General features: G+C 36.5%; 1 protein-coding gene across 2 annotated transcripts; it reads left to right on the top strand.

Annotated features, from left to right (window-relative positions):
* The first annotated feature begins 4,348 nt into the window (after positions 1-4,348).
* LOC110636331 (putative homeobox-leucine zipper protein ATHB-51) lies at positions 4,349-6,179 on the top strand. 2 transcript variants are annotated; one of them, XM_021785984.2, is made up of 3 exons: positions 4,349-4,889; positions 5,266-5,603; positions 5,706-6,179. In XM_021785984.2, the coding sequence occupies exons 1-3, from the start codon at positions 4,793-4,795 to the stop codon at positions 5,946-5,948; spliced, it is 678 nt and encodes a 225-aa protein (XP_021641676.2). In that variant the 5' UTR covers positions 4,349-4,792; the 3' UTR covers positions 5,949-6,179. The 2 variants fall into 2 exon arrangements, with proteins under 2 accessions (XP_021641676.2, XP_057999427.1); XM_058143444.1 differs by lacking the exon at positions 4,349-4,889 and adding an exon at positions 4,928-5,043.
* The last annotated feature ends 15,388 nt before the right edge of the window (positions 6,180-21,567 follow it).

Below are 21,567 nucleotides of genomic sequence, written 5' to 3'. Positions count from 1 at the left end.
TGATCACTATTTGGTTTATGTTATGAGATTATACTTTGAATTCCAGAAAAATAAGTGGCTTGATGGATTGTACAAATGGCTAAAATTGTAGACCTTGGTCTACCGTATACGGCGCGGCGCCACCCGTGTACAATTAAAGAGTGCAGGAATCTTTGGTGAAAATGGGTTCTGTTTAGACTGAAAGTAGCGTATGCAAGTCTCCTTATTAAATTAGTCTCTAATTGTTTTTCTCAGCAGGTCCAAGCCTCATTTTGGACCACCATTGAAAGTTGAAGCTCATTTTAATAGGATGCCCCTTCTCTATGTTTTGTTATGACCTAACAGGTTTTAATTTAAAGTTTCTCCTGCTTAGCAAGGACCACTTATTCCTTGACATGTTCTATGACCTAGACCTTGTCTTTTAGGTCTGCCCTTCATTTCCTCTCCCCCTTTCATTGGCCTTTCTTTAGGCTGTGAAATTCTTGTTGCTTAATGCCTGCTTTAGTTGCTCCCATTCTGTTTGAGAAATCAATGCATGAGATTTTATTGCTTAATTTGTATCCCAAAAATTGATTGTATACTGGAAACCCTTCAATGAATACTCAAGAAATGAACAGGGAAAGAAGAACAAAAGATTTGAACCCTTAACCAAGGCAAATTTTGATTCTTGATTGACAGCATCTTCCAAGGTTTAAAAGTCAAGATCTTCTCTTTGTTTTTCTATTGGGTAATCGTCAACAAGTTGAAAAGAGTGGACTCTGTCTCTCTATGTTTTCTTTTGGGATGCATATAGCTCTATATTTTCTCAACTTAGACTTTAAACTATACTTTGATAAGTTAGATTTTGAAATTATAATAGGATCAGTTCAATTTACAATCGAAATCAATTAAAATTATATATTTTAAGAAAATAATTTTAAAAATTTAATCATTAAATTTAATTAATTTTAGGCTTTATTTGGTAATATTAGCTATTTCAGTAGTTTTTAATTATTTTATTGATTATTAAATATTAATGGTTAGTGGTTAGCTGTTTATATAGCTATTAAAGCAGAAATATTCGGTAAAAATAATTATTGGATTAATTGTTAAATATAAAAATAATGATATAATCTTGTTAACCCTAATGAAAATGCTCTCGCAACCTAAATTAAGATGGGTAATTTTTTATGAACTATTTTCTTAACCTTTAAATGCTAATATAAACATTATGCTACTGAATAGTATAAATAAGAGAGATAGTGTATTAATATAAATATTATGTTATCGAACAGTATGAATAAGGGAGATGTGTTTTGACGCTGGTCAAAACACTAAATGCTACCTGAAAAACTAGTTGAGAGAGAATTTTGACTAAGGTCAATAAGATATACCGTTATTTTTATATTTAATAACTAATCTAATAATTATTTTTATCGAACACTTATTGCTTTAAATCATTATATAAACAACTAACCACTGATAACTACCAACTAATAAACAGTAAGAAGCTATTAAAATAATTAACAACTAATATTGTTGAACAGAGTCTTAGATTTTTGTTTTTGCGGAATTCCAATTCTTATGCATTTTAGCAAATGTCTTTATCTTCACCATCACAATCATCAATGGTGATGGTAACCGTAGCAGCAAAAGTTGCTGAAGCTGTTCCCATGGCATAGATTCACCAAACACCCATTCATCAACCCCCCAGCAGACTTCAGGATATGAGACCTCTCACTGGATTGTTATGATTTGTTTGGTTTTGTATAACACGGTTTTGAGCTTTTCTATTGGATTATAAAAATATAAATATAATTTCAATTCATAAAATTCATAAAATATCTATAAAATTATATTAAATATAATATATTCAACAAAATTAGAGTAAAAATAATAAAAATGTAAATCATATTAATGTAGTTTGATAATGATTTGGTTTACTGTTTACAATGAATAATAAACCTCCCTATTTTTGAAGATTATTTATTATTATTATTATTATTATTATTATTATTATTATTTAACCGTAATATTAAAAAAATATTCATGATAATCAGATCGATTTAATTGAAAATAAAATTAATTTTAAATTAAATTATTTTTTTAATTAGGATAAAATCAATTAATTTGATTCAGTGCTATTTAAGGTTAAAATCAGTTTTTTTAAATTTTTTAACCGTTATATTAAATTACAATCAAATCAAATAAAATTGAGATTAAATCAAAACTGAACTTTTTTTATAATGAAGGGATTTTTTTTTATTTTCATAATTATTTAAGATTTAAAATTTATCAAACTTTATAAAATTGCTTCACTTTTATCATATCAATAAATTAATTAATTGTAAAATTAATTACATATTGAATTACATAAAGAGTAGGCAGAATCTCAACCTCACAAATATCTCAGATTGGCCATACCAAACCTTGCCTCCACTAGCCAATTGCATACTGATTTTTCATTAACTAAAGCAGTAAACACTACTGACCTCTCTACAAGTGTGGCAGTGGCAGAGGGTAAATGGTTAATCCCAAGAATACAGCTTTATTTCTGGAATTTTTTTTTTTAACTGTTTGGATACCATATATCATAGGCTTCTAAACGTTCAAATCTTGACAAAAATTGTCAAATTTTTAAAAATAGTTAAAATTTTATCCAATTTTAATTTCAACTCTAATTTTTTCCTTATTTATAACCACTATTGAAAGTTTAACATTATTATATTTGTCAATTCAACTCTGTAATTTCATTTTGATATCTATTAAGCACCAAACAAATAATGATAATATTTAGTAGTAGTGAGAAGGGGAGCGTATAACTAAAACCATCCAACTTAATTAAATGACTAAGTTTTATTCGGCAATAATTTTTAAAATAGCGTTTAGTATTTTGAAAATACTAGCTCTCTTATTTTTAAATAACATGGTCTTTATGTTAGTGTTTAGAGGTTGAAAGAGTGGTTCGTGAAAAATTACCTTAGAGATTGAGGAAGTGTTTTAACTAGAGTCATAATATGATACAACTATTTTTACATTTAGCAATTAATTCAATAGCTATTTTTATTGAATACTTCTGCTTTAAATTATTATATAAACAGTTAACCAATATCAGCTTATATTTAATAGCTAATAAAATAACTGACAGCCACTAGAAACAATAAATATTGTCGAATAAGGCCTAAGAATTTTGATGTACTATGAATATCAAAATGAAATTTGAAAGTAGTTAATGTTATTGATAAGATTTAAGAGGATATGTTTAAACAAATAATAAAATTACAAATGAATTTTCAAAACTTTAAAAATTTTTGTGAATTTTAAAATTTTAGTTGATTCTGCCAATAATGAAAGAATCGGATAAAATTATCAAAATGCGAAATTTTTTAGTCAATAGGCTTATTTTTTTTTTAATTGATTACACGGCTTTTGAATGTTTCTTGGTCTCCATGGAAAGGTAAAATCTGCTACTGTTTTTACCAGTTGAAGTAAACCATGACAAATCTCAAATAACATCCATGCAATGTAATATTGCTTCCTTTTGAATCTATCTCAGAGGATTAGGTATTAAATATGAAGAGTTGTTATCAAGAATTCAGAAATTAATCACCATTAATTAATGCAGAAGATAGAAGAACTATCAATTTCAAAGAGGAGAAAATATGGGAGAGAGAGGGAGCCCATGCAGCCATCTTTCTCAGCTGTGACCTCTGTCTGTCTCATCTCTTTCACTCTTTTAGAGCCCATCACCCTCTTCTCTTCATTACCAATATATCTTCCAGGCTTTCAAGTTTCTGCTATATGGAAAAAAATAAAAACAAAAAAGGTGTTCTTCTTCCATTAATTAATTAATTGCAGACTTTCTCTAGTCTCTTTGCAGTGAAGATTCTCTTAGACCTGACCCCACATCAGCAAGTAACCAGCAATTCAACAAGCAGATACGCACTAAGCAGCTGCAAGTTAATTCAGTTGATTATATATAAAGTGATAAATAATATATATATATATATATATATATATATATATATATATATATATAATCATGTATAATGATACTGTAAATTAGTGTGAAAGTATTGTTAAAAACTTTAAGTTATGGAATTTATACTTATTGATAATTCTTATTAACAATATATTTAAAATTTTTAACGGTACATAAGACACGCCGCTAACATTTAAATATATTACAGTGTTAGATTAATAATAATATTAATAGGGATCATCTTCAATATAATAATTTTTTTTTTTTTTTTTTTTTTACAATTGACTCATTATAATTCAAATATGAAATATCAGAGTCTTGCTGAATTAAAGTAAATATAAAATGAATTTTGAGTATGTATATATAAACACACTGAATAATAATTATCCAAGGAGGGGGAGAGAGGAATCAAAGGTCTCCATCGATATGGTCCCAAGCAATGGAGCTGCTTAGCTTGCTGCATCTACAAAACTGACATTACAACTTTCCTTTCTGGCGCCTCGTTCTACTTCTACACATATATCAAACTACTACTCTGCTCTTCTCTCTCCCTCGACCGACAAACTCTCTTCTCCTCTACACGAAACAACCTTTGTTGCTCCCAAAAGTGAAGTATACACTACCTTATTGCAGAGTTTTCTTTAAATCTCTCTCACCCATTTCACTTTCTTGCACCCTAAAAGACAAGTTTTGACAAAAACCATTACTCTCTCTTCTCTCCACGCCTCTCCCTGCTTAAATTCCTCTCTCTTTGTGGTCCAACTTCCATATATATTACAGATCTTTTGTTTTTTTTGTTTCATTTGAGGGACAAGAGAAGAGACAAAGAAATTAAGATCAAGACTCCAAGACATGGATTGGCATGGCAACTTAAGAACCTTTGTTTCTCGACCAGAAAATTCCTTTAACTTCCTCTACAACTATAGCTTTGATCAGTATAATAATCAAGGTAAATCTCTTCTCTCCTTTCTCTCCATTTACCACTCTTCACTTTTCACCTTACTTTTGTATGCAAAGCCAAGGAATAAGCTCTAGGGAATCACTATATATATGGAACTCTGATTGGAGGATCTGTAGCCGTAGAGACAAGGAAAAACTTGTTGGTGAGGTCTTAGTTCGAATTTAGTCCGAGCCAAATATACAGAAAAAAAAAAAAGAATAAAAAAAAACTTGTTGGTTCACTAGCTATAAATTTGTTCCTACGCTTATGTATTTGTTCTGGCCTAGTTGAATAAGCATTCGATCCTTTTACTTCTTTGCTTTATTAGCTAAGCTATAGGGAAAGTGGGAAACCAAACCTGTTTATGTTAATTTCTTCGATTCAGGAATGGATGTGAAGCACCCGGCAGCAATGGCAAAGACACCACGCGGGATTGTCCCAGCTATGGAGAAGCTCAGCTATGGCAATATTCACGAGAAGAAGAAGAGATTGACAAATGATCAGTCAGAGTCACTGGAGAGAAGCTTTCAAGAGGAGATTAAGTTGGACCCTGACAGGAAAATGAAGCTGTCTCGTGAGCTAGGGCTGCAGCCTAGGCAGATTGCAGTTTGGTTCCAGAATAGACGTGCTAGATGGAAAGCTAAGCAGCTTGAACGCTTATATGATGAACTTAAGCAGGAGTTTGACGTTGTCTCTGTAGAAAAACAGAAGCTTCAAGAAGAGGTTGGTGCAAGTCAAAACCCTCTTACCATTTGATTTTCTATTGAACCTGAGTACTAATGTCCGATTTATCATTCAAGTGGGTTATTATTGTTGTGCTTGTAGGTTATGAAACTGAAAGGTATCCTCCAGGAACAAGCCACCAAGAAGCAAGTGTCAAAAGGCTACACGGACATCTCCGGCGAAGAGACGGTGGAAAGCACATGGGTTGGAATTCGCAGCTCTAGTGAGAAGCCACGAGGAACAAGTCATCAGCACCAGATTGCAGAATGCAACTATCATCTGAATGTTGATGAATATAACCCAGTAACATCACCTTACTGGGCTGTTCTTCCATCTTATCCTTAATTACTAGCCTCTTACTAGTTGTTGCTTATACTTCTTAATTAATATTATTAGAGTAATTAATTAGTTTAGCCTAGCAAGTATCTACGTTTATTATAATATATAAATGCTTAAGAAAATGTTAGTATTATTAGCCCTAGTGATGAGGAAATGAAGATGCATTGCTCTTGCTATTTAGCTAAATGTATTAGCATAAAATAATTGGATTATCCCTTCTAATATGTGTGGAGGACATTTTGAAATCTTAGATTATCCGCATGAATGTTATCACCTTAACTATTATGCATGATGCTAGGGCATTTTGAAATCATAAATTCAGTCTGCATTATTTTTTTTTTTTATTATTTGATTATGATTGTCTTTTTTCACTATAAATGTAATTAATATCATATAGTGGCCAATCTAGAAAAGAATTTTTCCTGGGTCAATATTTAAGTAAATTATATAATATATTTAATACACTGAAAAATAATGCATTTAATACTCATATAAAAGCAAATGAGTTTTAAATATAGGAAGATAAAATTCATACCTTTTGTAAGTGAATATATACTTGTATCATAAATATACAATAATTTGCTCAATATATAAGGTCAACTGACATTTTCAATTGAAAGAACAAGATTCAATATTTAAATTTATGAGGAATCAATTTATACAAATATATAAATATATGAGTAATTTATGAAAAAAGAGGAGTCAACTGACTACTCTTTTATTGTAGTGAATTTGTCATTGATCTTGAATGTAATAGGTCAATGAAAATCCTCAAACTTGACACTTTTTTATTACCTACCTCTTAAGGTAGAGGAAGACGAATCAAACTATCTCTATTAACATATATGATACTATTTAATTTATTTGGTTTAAAGTAAATTAATGACAAAAAAATGATTAAACTAGATTTATTATAAATCTAAGATACAAATATGTGAATTTTATTTATTTTATATATGAATTTCATATTACACACACAAATATATATATATATACACCTTAAATTCATTTTAACTATTAGATCTAGGTAACATTTTCTTTTATGGTGCTGCTACACTATATTTCACCCAAAGCCTAAAAAAATGGCAAGCTATGCTAATTATTTTGGGGTTTTTGAGCATAGTTATTATACTTAAATCGAACGGAACGATTGGATTGAAGAACGTGTTGAATCTCAAATTGATTTTGATTTCTAATTAAATTAGATAAGGAAGTGACCCAATTAATTTGATAGTCGAATTCATGAATTGGTATGACTCCATTGATTGAACCAGTCAATATGAGTTTTTTTTTTTTTCATTTTAGTGTTGACAAGAAAATTAAACTCAAAATATCTTAAAAATTAAAATTAAAACCAATTGAATTAGCTTATTATTTCAAATAATAATATTTTTATTTATTTTCAACATATTAATATTTTATAAATATTTTATTTACTCAAATACTTTTATATAAAATTTAAAGACACTATTAAAATTTATACAAAAATAACTTAATAAATGTTAAAATTTTAATTTTATAATTTTAAATAATTGATATTTAATTAATTATATTTATTTATATTAATAGGTATTATAAGTAATTAATTTCAATATATTTAATTTAATTTTAATGACTTATTGAATGAGTCATTGACCCACTAACTTAACTACTAATTTATCAACTCAATCCTTCTATCAATAATTTCTTTCGAGCTAGGTTTAATAACACTTCTTTTGAGGTAAAAATTTAAGGAATTAAATTCTATCTTTTGGTTCGATACCTTAGTCTGGGGATTACACCCGGTTGCCCTAAGGATTTTCCTTGCGTCGGACATGGGCTTTTTTGGGCTAATTGAAACTTGGGGCAACTGGCTCAATCAGTGTTATGATACTTTTCCCTTGCTTTTTAAGGCTTCATTTATTTAAAAAAAAAAATTATATTTAAAATATTTAATAAATAAATAATATATTTTTATTTTTTTTATTAAAAAATTAAATTATTTTTAAGAAAAATAATTTTTTATTTTTAAGAATTGATAATTTTATTAAAATATAAAAATATTTAAACCTAAAAAATATAAACACATACTATTATTTTAATATTACAACTAAATAATAAAATTATTTTTATAAAAAATATTTTCTTAAAAAATAATTTCAACGAAAAATAATTTTCGTAAACAGAGCCTTAAATCGTTATATTTCTAAGGGCAAAGTCTGGTGGCATTTATATTAATGTGTTTAAAAAAATTAAAAATTTAATTTAATTTAATTAAAATAATTCTATGCTTAAAAAGTTTTTTTTGAAATAAAGGGAAATTTTATTACTGAATTAAATCAAAACGAATTACATCATCAATAAAAGGAGGAGAAGGGCTCCATTCAATCTCATTAGGAGTAGAAAGAGCTGCCCTTGCAATACAATAAGCAGACTGATTCTTGACTTGCTAACAAATAGTAGGTTACACAATCTAATATCCTGCATTAAAGAACGACAATTAGCCACCAAAGAACCAACATAAGATAAATCATCTTCCTTGCTATTTATTGCATGAACTAGAAGTTGGCTATCAATTTCAAAATCCACAACTTCTAGATGTAAACCTTTAACCTAGCTTAATGCCTCCCTATAGCTAGCTCAAGACTTCAGCAAGAAAAGGACTCGAAGAAAAAGGCAACAACTTCATTTTACCCGCTAAAAAAGATCCATTTGAATCCCTTAAGAAATAGTCAATTCTATGCATCAATGTTACACTTCACTCGACCATTTGTTGGAGGAGACCAACGTACTTAGGACTGAGGGTGTGAACATTTATCAGAACCAAGAATAACCTGAGCATGCCTCCATTGCATCAAAAGACTTGTAGCACGGTGAAGAACATTCTAAACATTTGCACTGACCTGTCTCTAGATGAAGCAGTTTCTACAATCCCAGACTCCAAATTAAGGTAAGAGCAAGATTGCCTTCGTCAGCCCCTACTGGGTTATAATAATCACGAATCCACTGCTCAAATGAAGAAATCCCACCACCACAAAAACCCGTATTACATGCTCTCCAACATTGTTGAGCAAAAGAGCAATTAAAGAAAACATGGGCCAAAAATTCTGCATCACATCTGCAGAAAGAGCAAAACTCATCGACATCAATCTTTTTACTACGAAGGTTAATCTTTGTAGGAAGAACATCACTAGCACAACACTAGATAAAAAATTTAACCTTCGGAGGAATTTCTGCTACCCAAATTTTCTTCCAAATATCTCGCATGACAGGATTAACAATATCACCATTATTATGCAATAAATGATAACCAAGCTTAACAGAATAATTACCATGATGATCATCCTTCCAAAAAAACCACATCATCTGATTGATGCAATCGAAGAGGAATTTGCAGAATCGAATCAACATCTTGATCATGAAAGACATCATAAACAATATCCTCACCCCACTCCAATGAATTCTCTTTCATCAAGCTATTAACTGTAATATCCTTAAACGAATCAACTACAAGAGTGTGTATGAAAGGATCTTCCTGATTAAAAAGTCAAGCATCACCCCACACCTTGATCTTACTGCCATCACCTGCACGCCAAGCACATCCTCTCTACATTAGGGACTGCGCTGCAAAGAGGCTTCACCACACATAACTGGGATTATGCCCAAAGTAGCTTCCAGCAAAGAACAACGAGGAAAATATCGAGTTACATAAATTCTTGCAACCAGAGAATTAAAATATCAAATAAGCCTCCACGCTTGTTTGCCTAGAAGAGTAATATTAAATTCCTCAATCTAATGGAAACCCATACCTCCTCTATCTTTGTTCCTGCACATACGCTCCCACGACATCCATCGAATACCTGAATCATCATGACTACCACTACCCCACCAGAAGGAATTAAGCATTCTTTCAATTGCAGTATAGGTATCCAGTGGCAGCTTAAAAACACTCATCACAAAAATAGGAATCATTTGAACCATGGTTTTTAGAAGGACTTCTTTCCCCGCTCTTGATAAGGATTTCCACTTCCATCCCTGTAACTTACGCTACACCTTTTCCTTAACAAACACAAAAACTTCCTTTTTGACTTCTACCCACACATGACAGAAGCCCTAAATAGAAACCATAATTGTCCTTCTGTGTAACTACAAGATCTTTGTGTTTTTATTTAAATGAGAATCAGGTAAAAACTCTCCCCCGATCTCTTAGAGTGTTTGTTACGATCGCATGTCGTAAGGACCTTGAACTAAGGATTCTAGCGCCAGAAACCCGCGCAAAGCTTCTCTTAATCCATTGATGCCTTATAACTAGAGGGTGGATATAAGATCGAACTTTTCTCTGATCTCCTATGCGATCTCCTTTTCAGAACTCTTTGGCTGGCGATATCCAATCTCTTTTGGTTACTAGTTCGAGACTCGATCTCATCTCGATTCCCGCTCTATTATGTTATCTCCTGGGCTCGTTTCATAACCTGACCTTCTAACTTATTCCTCTAACCTACTATTTGATCTTTTATTATTTTTATGTGGGAGAGGGAAATCGTCCTTCAGGCTTGCTTTATTGAGATCCCTGTAATCAACCCATACCCTGACTCTCCCATCCTTCTTCATTACCGGGACAACATTAGCTATCCATTGAGGGTACTTGACCACTTCTAAGAATCCAGCATCATACTGCTATTTGACTTCATCCCTAACTTTGAGCAGGGTGTCGAGATTCATTCTTCTTAACTTTTGCTTTACTGGAGTTGTCCCGGGAATCAGGGGAATCTTGTGTGTCACTATCTAAGGGTCTAATCCGGGCATATCATCATAGCTCCATGAAAATATATCCAAGAATTCTTTGAGCAAATTGACCATATTTTCTAATTCTTCACTTCCCACAACCTTAAGTTCCCTCCTTATTTCTTCTGTGTCTAGATTTAATGCGTGTGTTTCGTCCCCATAAGGCACTAGGGAAAATTCATCTCTTTCACCCCTTTCTTCTGCAAGTTCTTCTTCAAAATCACTTGAAGTAATGGCAGTTACGGGAATTTCGAAACTAAAATGAGTAATTTCTAAGTCAATTGAATTATTAGGCGTGAATTGGTGAATGGTCCTGAAGAAACGAAAGCGGAGTATATTATAAGAATAGATTTTAAGGAAAAGAGAATTGGATGCAAAATACGCTATTAATTCATTAATTGATTTGTCATAAAAAGGGTCCATTTACAACATTACACTTGTCACTATGGATAAAATGATCAAATATAGATAACCAAATATACTTCACTCGATATTGAGCACAGGAATGTCTCCTGCTGCCCAATTATCCAGCTCTTGCCCCTTAGCAATTGGTGAGATTAGGGCTTCAGATAGGGAGTCCAGCCATATGAAATCAACGGACGGTTCTTCGGGAGATTCTTCACCTTCTTCAGGATTTTCAATGATCAGTTTGGTGAAGATATCTGTGATTTTCGGGACAACTTTCATTTTTCTGATTCTCTGGTCAAATCTCTGATTCCAGAGCATGTTCCTCATCTAGAATCGTCCATCCATGAGAGCATCTTCCTCGTATCCCAGGCCGAAGCGATCAATCTTCTGAATAGCTGGTATGGGTTCAACAATTCCTTGCAATGTGGCGCCCAATCCCTTGCCCTTCTCATAACCACTCTAGAGCATCACCTTTGCAACCATAGCTGTAACCCTTTCATCCCTTGGGGTAGTTTTTTGCAATTCTAGTGCCTGGAAAGAACTTTTCAAGGACTTTTTCGTTGTTTCCACATAGAAAACTGATTGCGGCTTGGTGACCAGTATGGCTTCTTCCCCCCTAACTATAATGATCTTGCTGCCCATGATGTATTTAATTCTCTGCTGCAGGGTGAAAGGTACGGCATTTGCTGAATGGATCCAGGGTCTCCCTAGCAGCATGGTGTATGCAGGTTCAATGTCCATCACTTGGAACGTGACGTTGAAAGTGCATGCCCCGATTTGGAGTGGCAGATCAATATCTCCAAGTACCTTCCTTCTTATGCCGTCAAAGGCTCTTACTACCATGGCACTTTGGCCTATGTTTGATCTATCAAATGGTAGTCTTGCCAGAGTGGCATTGGGTAAGACATTGAGAGCAGATCTATTATCAATCAAGACTTTGGCGACTATGCATCCTTTACACTTGACGGTCACGTGCAAAGTTTTGGTGTGCTTCAAGCCAACAGGGTCTATCTCTTCTTCGGAGAAAGTGATGAAAATGGATTCTTGTATTTGCCCAACTATTTTCTCGAATTACCTCGGTGTGATATCGGGGTTCACGAAGGCCTAATCCAGAATCTTTTGTAAGGCTTAGCGATGCACTTCCGAGCTCAGAATCAGTGACAGCAATGAAATCCGGGCAGGCGTCTTCCTTAGTTACTCTACAATATCATATTCACTCTGCTTCATTATTTGAAGCAACAGTTCCTCTTCTCCCCTCAGTTCAGTAGGTTCTCATTTCTCAACTTTCTCAACCCCCTCCTCCGTGTTCTCTTGTGGCTCTCTCATTTTTACTTTCCCCTTCTTCTTTTCTCTCTCATCATTCCCGTAACATCTCCCACTTCGGGTTATAAATTCTACCTCTTGCTTTGGCGGGGAGGAGTTACTGGTTGTTTCTGGGTTTGATTGGGGAGTAGCATTATTGGATGGTCCAGCGTAAGTCATTTTAAAGTGTTCATGAGGAGCAAAGCACGGTCTAGGAGGAGTGATTGGTTGAACTTGGGCATGGTTAAGGGTAGGAGTTGGAGTGCTGCTGGATGCACCTTGAGTAAATAACTGGAGATTGTAATTCCAAGGTATTGCATGGGTGTTGGTGACCGAAAGTTGAAGCGGGATTCAGATGATTATTTTTGGTGTTACTGGTGGTATTGGTGTACTGGGAGCGGAAAAGACTAATCTCGGGTTGGGAGTAGAGACATCCTGGCCAAATCTGGCTGTGTTCACTTCTCCCTCTACCTTCAATCTCTTTGGATATCTCAAAACTTTAAGGAACAGCATCCTCCGGACCTCTTGCCTGAATCCCTCGCATTTGTGCAGCTCATGATTGACTGCTCCTCTATGGTAAGGGCATCCCATATTACTTTCTGACCCTGATGCCTGAGGGCAAAGGTAGCCTTCCCTTACTGCCATTGCAAAAATTTCTTCGAAGTAAGGACTTAGTTGGTCTATCTCTAAAGTTGGCCTTTTATCCTCAGGTTCTATTATGTTCACACCACTGCTCGTACCATGATTGGGCTGGGGGTTTGAAGTGACATTAGGGAGAGAACCGTTTCCTTCAATTTTCAACCACCAATTTCTGATCAGGGCCTGTACTCTTCCCCGAAGAACTCCACAGTTGTCCGTTGAGTGCCCCTCCATGATATTCACATTGGGCATTGGCGTCATACCACCTGGGATATGGTGGCTGAATTGAATTAAGGGGGATCGGCACTATCTAATTTATACCGAGGAGGTATCGATATATTTAGCTGAGTGGGAGGGGGAGAGGTGGATCAGGATTTCTCTTTGGTCTGAGGTTATTTTGGGGAGGAGGTGGTCTTGATGGAACTGGCTGGGCAAGCGGTCTGGGGTTGTAAGCTATTTACGGTGGATACTGTGGGTGTGGGTGAGGATAATTTGGAAAAGGGGACAAAATGTTAGCTATTATCGGGCCATGAGTAGGAGGATATGGCCGAAAATTATTCTGAGAGAATGGAGATAGGGTTTGTCGAGTGATAGAGTGTACATCACCTTCTTTCTTCTTACCAAAGCTGGCGGTCTTCTTTGCAGGATTTTCAGTCAACTCCTTCAATTGTCCTAACTTTAGGTTAGCTTCAATTCTTTCACCGGCTTGGATGATATCTGAAAAGTTGTTCGAGGTGTTTCCAATCATCATATTGAAATACGGAGCTTTTAATGCATCAATGAACAGGGAGCAGAGTTCATTGTCAGTAACTGGAGGATACACCTCTGCTGCTTTCTCTCTCCATCTCTGGGCATACTCCTTAAAGCTTTTCCTTTCTCTCTGCACCAGATTTTGGAGGTCTCTCCTTGTGGGGGCGACGTCACAGTTGAATTTGTACTATTTTAGGAAGGCATCAGCCAAATCTTTCCAGGAACGCAGTTTGCTCCTGTCTAATTGAATGCACCATTGTAAGGTTGCCCCGGATAGACTCTCGTGGAAGAAGTGGACTAGGTGTCTATCATCTTCCGTAAGGGCAGACATCTTGGCGATGTAAGTAGCCAGGTGAATGCGAGGGTCTGAATTTCCGGTGTATTTATCGAAGTCCGGGAGTTTAAATTTGGGTAGCAATACCACATCTGGCACCAATCTTAACGATGACACATCTATCGAACTATACATATTCAGGCCCTCTATTGCCCTTAATCTTTCTTCAAGAGCAGAAAGCTTCCCATTCTCTCTTGTTCTGCTCTCTCCTACTGCATGAGCTATTCCCCCTATTAGGAAATAAGGGGCAGGGTGAACTGGAGGGATCGGGATAGAAGGGTGTAGCTCGACATTTGAGACAGCTAGGTAATAGGGGAAAGGTAAGTCATTATTTAGGAGGGTTGGATTGACAGTGATTATCGGATCCAGAATGGATGGTTGAAAAGTAAAAGAGGTTGAAGCTTGGTGAGAATAAACCATTGTAGGAAGTGGGGGAGGTAATGGCAAATTTGGATCTGATGCAGGCTTATTTTGGGATATCTCCTTCATCAATTTCATGAGCTCTGAGACTTGATCTCTTAATTTAGAAACTTGTCCCTGTAGGTTCTAGACTTATTCCTGATCTTCCATTACCTTCTTCGTTCGTGATCTTGTTAAGTACACTCGTTTCGATCGAACTGCTTGTTTGGTCAGGCTTGCTTTGCTTGAAGCAATGTTGATTTCCTGTGGGAAAAATCATTAAATGAATTTCAAATTTTGTTAAAAATTAAAGGTCTAAACTTGGACAAAGGATATGGTGGCATCTGAAAGCCAAGAATGGGATATGTAGAAGGATAATTGCATCAATTTTATCATGACATTGCTCGATAGTCTAACAGTAAATGACTGAATCAAATGCGTGCCTATGATACTTGTCCATATGGCACATTCGTCTTTTCGCATAACCCTAGCGAGGATAGTTCCTACGAGAGTCACACTATTCATTCATAATTTTGCTAAACAATGGCCCAAAGTGATTTTATTAATCGAATCGTTCATACATAATATTCGTTACATTTGCCTAGGCTCAGGGAGACTTTTTAGAATGCAATGACATCTTTTGAGATACTCATAGAGTCCTTCTTCTTGTCTGACGGGGTTGAATGTTCTCAAGGCATATTCAGATTCTGGCAAGAGCTCTTGTTTCCCTTGTGCTATCATTCTCTCCAGCTAGTCAACATTTTCTCTCAGCTCTTGATGGAGAGTAGCTTGTCTTTCTTTTTCCTTTCTTTCCTTAGCAGACTCTTTCAAAATATCATTGATAAGCTGTGCTTGCTCCTTTAGTTCAAGCTTCTTCTTTTTGCCCTCTTGTTTATACTCTTCTATGATTATCTCCTGGTATTCCATTTTCTCTTGCAACTCGTCATTCCGAACTCCTGCCTCCCTTATTGCGCCTTGGAGGGAGATCTTTTCCTTTTCCCACCACGTTTCTTGTTTCTCAAATTCCAACTTTTCTATCATTGCTTCTTCCCTGAGCCTTTTTACCTCCCTTTTGAGGATTTGATGTCGGTCCTCCAACTGCCTTATCTGTTCTAGTAATTGCTGGTTCTCGGTATCCGATCTTTGTAGAGAGCTGACCAAACGAGCATTAGCTTCTTCTGAAAGGATGTTCTGATGGGGGATGCTACCTTCAGGTTCTGTTGGCTCGGCAGTTGGGTATCCTTGATCTCTGCTGGCCCTCCATCTAAGGTAATCTTCCGTGGCGCTCGGCCCTTTAGGCGATCTTTCAATCATAGTGACGCTCTCCCAGGATTTGCGGAAAATTTTCAATTCTTCCTCGCTGTCGAGCTCATGATAGGAATGAACTTGATGGAGTTCTTTAACACTAGGCGCGGATTGGGTTAAACCGAACTGCCTCATTACCAAAGCCAGAGCATAACTCGTGTATCTGGTCACTTCGATCAAAGATACCGAATGATTACTCCCTGTACTGAACAAAATAGGTTGACTCAACGTCCACAATTTCCTCCAGCAGTAGTTGTAACTGTTGAAGCTTAGACTTTGCTCCTGCCACTGCAATTCGTTCTTTGGACTGATCGCTAATCTAGAAATTTTCTCAATAAGCGGCTGGTCAGGATACCAAGTTAACCCCTTAGTCTCCAGAGGACACATGTGACTGAGGATCCAAAGGTGTAGCAATTGAGAACAACACTTAATAGATCCCCTACCTTGTCGTCCACAATAAGTAAGAGTCAACAGGGTCTCTGCAAGGACTGCTGGTTTTGGGTTGACCTTTTACTTTTCTACTGCCCAGAACACTTCCGTGACACTGCATGTTATAATTCCCAAAGGCCCGAGGAATAAAATCAGGCCGTAGATCCCCAGAGCCAATGAAGCTTGCTCCCATTGTTTGTTCTGGATGTACAGATCCAACTGCTTCTTGAGGTAGGTCCAATAACACCTATGTGTGTTCCCTTTGACAGTTTCTCTTGCCTTTGCTTCCTCTGCGGGGACCCCCAACATATGCGAGAACCATTTCCAAGTCATCCTATGCTTAAGGTGTAGGTAGATTCGATTCTGTGCCACATAAGGAATCTCTAGCAGCACCTGATATTCTTCCATAGTGGGGGTCTTGTCGATGTCGTTGAAGGAGAACATCCCATACTTGGGATTCCAAATTGATAGCATGGCTTTTAGTGCCGGAACTTGGACTCTGATCTGTATCAAGGTCGTAATCCTTTGCCTTGACGTGATCGAGAAGCGATTTCCAACTACTGGATAGACCCTCGAGATCGATCATTCTGACTTCGACCTTGCTTGGATCTAATGGAGGTAACAGGCCAGTGTCTATCCCGGTGGCATCACTCTGTGGGGACTCTGAACTATGAAGCGGTTTGGACCATGGTCTAGCATTCTGTTCTTGTCTAGGAACTTCTTTTGTCGACTAACTAGAGGATGCCATGTTAAAGTTTTCGTTTATCCTCTTACAGACCCCAATTTTGTAACGCCTGCGAAGAAAACTCGTCAGCAGAACAAATTCAGGTAATTTTGAATTATACTGTTGGCACGGCGATATCCATACACCTATCGAAGTAGGAAGATGTGTAGATCATCCTAACAGTATGATTCAAAATTACCCTCAAAATTTAAAAATAAGAAAATACAAACAGAGTAGGGTGAGAGCAAGTATGTCCCTTTTATCCTAAAATAGGGAGGATCTTAGTATCGAGTAAGTGCTATCTAATTGCATAGTTCTATCTTACGAGGTAGTTTGCTACGGCTTCCAGATAATGTGATAGTTCAACTCAAGGTCTAATTTTCTAAAAGCCACAGGTTCCCAAATTGCCCCTACTGTAAACAGTAGAGCCCCATTCCACCACCATGATACTAACGAGAGAATTTCACGGGTATCGCAGTAGATGGAATAAGTTTTAATATGAGCAGAAGCCTTCACGGATACTAACGGGGTAAAACCCATGGGTACCGCTACATCACTCCCTCCTACTTCCCTAAAGGGTAAGAAAGCCCGGGTATAGGGCTGAAGTATGTGAGGACATTATGTAAGTAATTGGTGTGTGAAGAGACACATTTACCTCTTCCCTTCATGGGGGAGTTTTTTTTTTTTTTACATTTTTTTTACGAAAGTTGCTGTAACAAATAAGACAATCAAAATAAGCAAAAATGGTTAGAAAGAATAATAACAGCCAATATATCAAGATTTTTGAATTTTGCAAATTAAACCCCCCCCCCCTCCCCCCCCCCCCCCCCCCCCAATTACGATTTCAATTTATATGAGCATAAAACTAAATCTGTTTTTGGACCTCTAAACTAGGGTATTAAAAACCCCAGTGGAGTCGCCAAGCTATCGCAAGGGATTTTGCTGTCGCGTGGACGGAGCTCTTCACTGAAGTGGGTAAAGTGAGGAGTCACCACTTTAATTTTGAGGGAAATTAAAGAAAATCATTTGTGAAAATAAATTAAAAGGAAACCACTTTGAAAACAGAGATTCTAGGTTTGGGGTCCGTATATGGGCGGGGAAGGTGTTAGGCACCTCGCCTTGTCCCTCAATGAGGGTAAACAGATTTAATATTGTGCTCTTTATAAATTAAAAAGATAATTAAAGGGTTGGGATAGTGATGATGTTAATCCTTCGTGCAAAATAAAGAAATACTTGATATTTCACTTATTTTGGGTTGCCCAAGAACACGAGTTAATGAGATGGCCCTTTAGTGAATAGGTGTCTTGTAGAGTTATTTTGTGTATTAGAATTGTGTTATTTTAATTTGGATTTTGTTAAGAGAGCTCGGGTGAGAAGCTTCTCCCGATCTCTAGATATGTTTTATTAAGAGTTTTAAGCGGGAGATTTCGGATAAGAACTCTCCTCCGATCTCCAAATATTTTATTAAGGTTTTGGCTGAGAATCAGGTAAGAACTCTCCCCCGCTCTCTTAAAGTATTCAGTTTAAAGTGTTTTAAGTGGAGGAACTCGGATAAGAACTCTCCTCCGATCTCCATGTTTTTTAAATTTTGAATGAGAATCAGGTAAGAACTTTCCCCCGATCTCTTAAAGTATTTGGTTTAAAGTTTTTTAAGTGGAGGATATCGGATAAGAACTCTCCTCCGATCTCTGTGTTTTTTAAATGAGAATCAGGTAAGAACTCTCTCTCGATCTCTTAGAGTGTTTGGTTTAAAATTTTAAGTGAAGGATCTCAAATAAGAACTTTCCTCCGATCTCCGTGTTTTTATTTAAATGAGAATCAGGTAAGAACTCTCCCCCGATCTCTTAGAGTGTTTGGTTTAAAATTTTGAGTGAAGGATCTCGGATAAGAACTCTCCTCCGATCTCCGTGTTTTTATTTAAATGAAAATCAGGTAAGAACTCTCCCCCGATCTCTTAGAGTGTTTGGTTTAAAATTTTGAGTGAAGGATCTCGGATAAGAACTCTCCTCCAATCTCCGTGTTTTTATTTAAATGAGAATCAGGTAAGAACTCTCCCCCGATCTCTTAGAGTATTTAGTTTAAAATTTTGAGTGAAGGATCTCGAATAAGAACTCTTCTCCGATCTGCATGTTTTATTTAAATGAGAATCAGGTAAGAACTCTCCCTCGATCTCTTAGAGTGTTTGTTATGATCGCATATCGTAAGGACATTGAAGTAAGGATTTTGGGGCCTTCAGGCGCCAGACACCCGTGCAAAGCTTCTCTTAACCCACTGATGCCTTATAACTAGAGGGTGGATACAAGACTGAACTTTTCGCCGATCTCCTATGCGATTGCTTTTTCAGAACTCTTTGGCTGGCGATATCCGATCTCTTTTGGTTATTAGTTTGGGACTCGATCTCATCTCGATTCCCGCTCTATTATGTTATCTCCTGGGCTCGTTTCGTAACCTGACCTTATAACTTAATCCTCTGACCTACTATTCGGCCTTTTATTATTTTTATTTATTTGAAAAACTTTCACGTTAAGATACTTCTACCAATATCTTTTAACTTACCTACAAGTTGCCCACAACCAGGACACCTATTTTCGAAAGAAATAAAAACTAAGAAGAAATAAATAAAGTTTACGAATGAATAGAAGAAGTAGACTCAGGAAATAACTATCGACCTGAATAATCTACGTTAGGATTTTAGTGCGACTGAACATAATGGAAATTTCAAGAATAAAAATAGATAAAATGAAACATGAGCATTCTGTAAAATGACAGTCTAGACACTTACCTGCAGGAGGTTGAGGCTGTTGAGCTAACTCTGGTATCCACAAATCTCGTAGAGGTGGAAACCGATGGCCAAAAGACTAAAACTTACACAAAGTAGCAGGAACAAGGTCAAAATGAAGTTGAATAGGAGAGTAATATACCAATATCGGGGAAGTGGGAATGAAACTGAGTAAAGAAAATGGCCTTTCGGAGCGATGAACAGGCACTGAAAATGGAGATTTCAGGGTTCAGAACTCCTTCAATGAAGATACTTAAGAAAATTGGTTTCTAAAGTTTATTGAAAGCTCAGAATGGCAAAGTAGCAAGACTGAATTAAATTTCATAGCCTTTCCATTATAATCACCACCACCTTTTTCGTCGTCCCTTCTACAGTATTGCATGCAGATATTTATAGGGACTGAGTGCTCTTAATGAAGGGTCAGGATCTCCGCAGGGGAGACAGAGGGTTTAGATTCAAAGGGACATGATCCGATGTCTGAGAATTAAAGAGAATCAAAATGGACGGCTGGGATCCTATTCAGAATATCTATCCTTTCTCCTCTTAATCCAACGACTCGGGGTATTGCCTTACAAGATGGATCCGAGGGCTGGGAATAAAAAGCGCCGAACCTATTGTCTGCTTTTTGATCCAAGGGCTCAGGGTCCGTCCTTGTAAGTATAATCAACGGTGGAGATCGAGGTGTACAGGACTGTCATAACTGTTTTAGCGTCTGTCAGCTAGGTGGGCATTTCTGCAAACGAGGCGTGCAGTGAAGATTTGATCTGCCTGCAATGCTTTAACTAACTCGACACTGATTATGAAGAGAGTTGATTGGAAGTCATTTTATCCTCTTTGTCGACACCATATTTTGGCCGATCCCCAAAATCAACAAGACTTTGAAATCGATCCCCAGCACTAGGTCTCCCTGGGCCAGCCAATGACATTTCCAACTTCTCTTCATTTTTCTTTACCAGATGACCATATTTCCGAACTCTCCTTAAAAGGAATTGAATCAATGCTAAGTCCTAACATTCGTTAAAGCCCTGCCGATCTCTCAAATCATTTACCGATCTCTCAAACCCGCTGTCGAATTTCCGGACCCGTCGGGTTTACCCCTGATCTCTGTTGATAAATGAAGTGAACTAGCATTAGATCTTTTCTTACCAGTTTTAGTGCCGATCTCCTTTTCGGAAGATCAAGAGCTAAGGTTTTGGTTCGGTTTAACGAGGGTTCCGATCTTAAGTTCTCAAGTTAAATTTTCAATTTTAATCAAGTCCCGTTCAGCATTTCTTCCCCACCGATCTAATGCTTATTGTGCTTTCCGATCTCTTATACTTAGATTAATAATTGCATTTTTGTCTTGCTGTGCTCATACAATCAAATACTCAGACAAACAATGGTTTAAAATTTTCCGATCACAACCCTTCATTGAACAAAGAGGCATTCCATTTCATTTCATAATTTGTACAAGTTATTCGGCTGGGGGATCACCCCCAGCCTGATTTACATTCTGATCACTCTCTCTCTCACCCTCGGCTTCCTCCCCACTGTCCTCATCGTCGCCCTCGGGGCAGTCGGCCATCCAGAGAAGTCCTCTTGAGTAGCGCTCGAGTTCGGCCAAGAGGTCCTTGTGAGCATTCACATAGGCTCGGCTATCCCTGTCACCATCTCTTCATCCTTCTCTTTAAGCTCCTCATCCTTCGCCTTAAGCTCCTCGTCTTTCTCCTTAAGCTCCTCGATGAGTTGGGCGACCTGAGCAGCTTCGTTGGCGTGAAGCGCCTGGACTTCCCCAAGAGCACGGTCCCTCTCA

This window comes from Hevea brasiliensis, chromosome 3 (assembly GCF_030052815.1).
Source record: "Hevea brasiliensis isolate MT/VB/25A 57/8 chromosome 3, ASM3005281v1, whole genome shotgun sequence".
Lineage (NCBI taxonomy): Eukaryota > Viridiplantae > Streptophyta > Magnoliopsida > Malpighiales > Euphorbiaceae > Hevea > Hevea brasiliensis.
This window is presented reverse-complemented; position numbering and strand designations above follow the sequence as displayed.

Excerpts from the sequence above, each read along its gene's own strand:
- LOC110636331 (XM_021785984.2), top strand. The coding sequence starts at position 4,793 with ATGGATTGGCATGGCAACTTAAGAACCTTTGTTTCTCGACCAGAAAAT. Across the intron at positions 4,890-5,265 it reads TGATCAGTATAATAATCAAG|GAATGGATGTGAAGCACCCG; the intron begins GTAAATCTCTTC and ends TCTTCGATTCAG. Across the intron at positions 5,604-5,705 it reads AACAGAAGCTTCAAGAAGAG|GTTATGAAACTGAAAGGTAT; the intron begins GTTGGTGCAAGT and ends TTGTGCTTGTAG.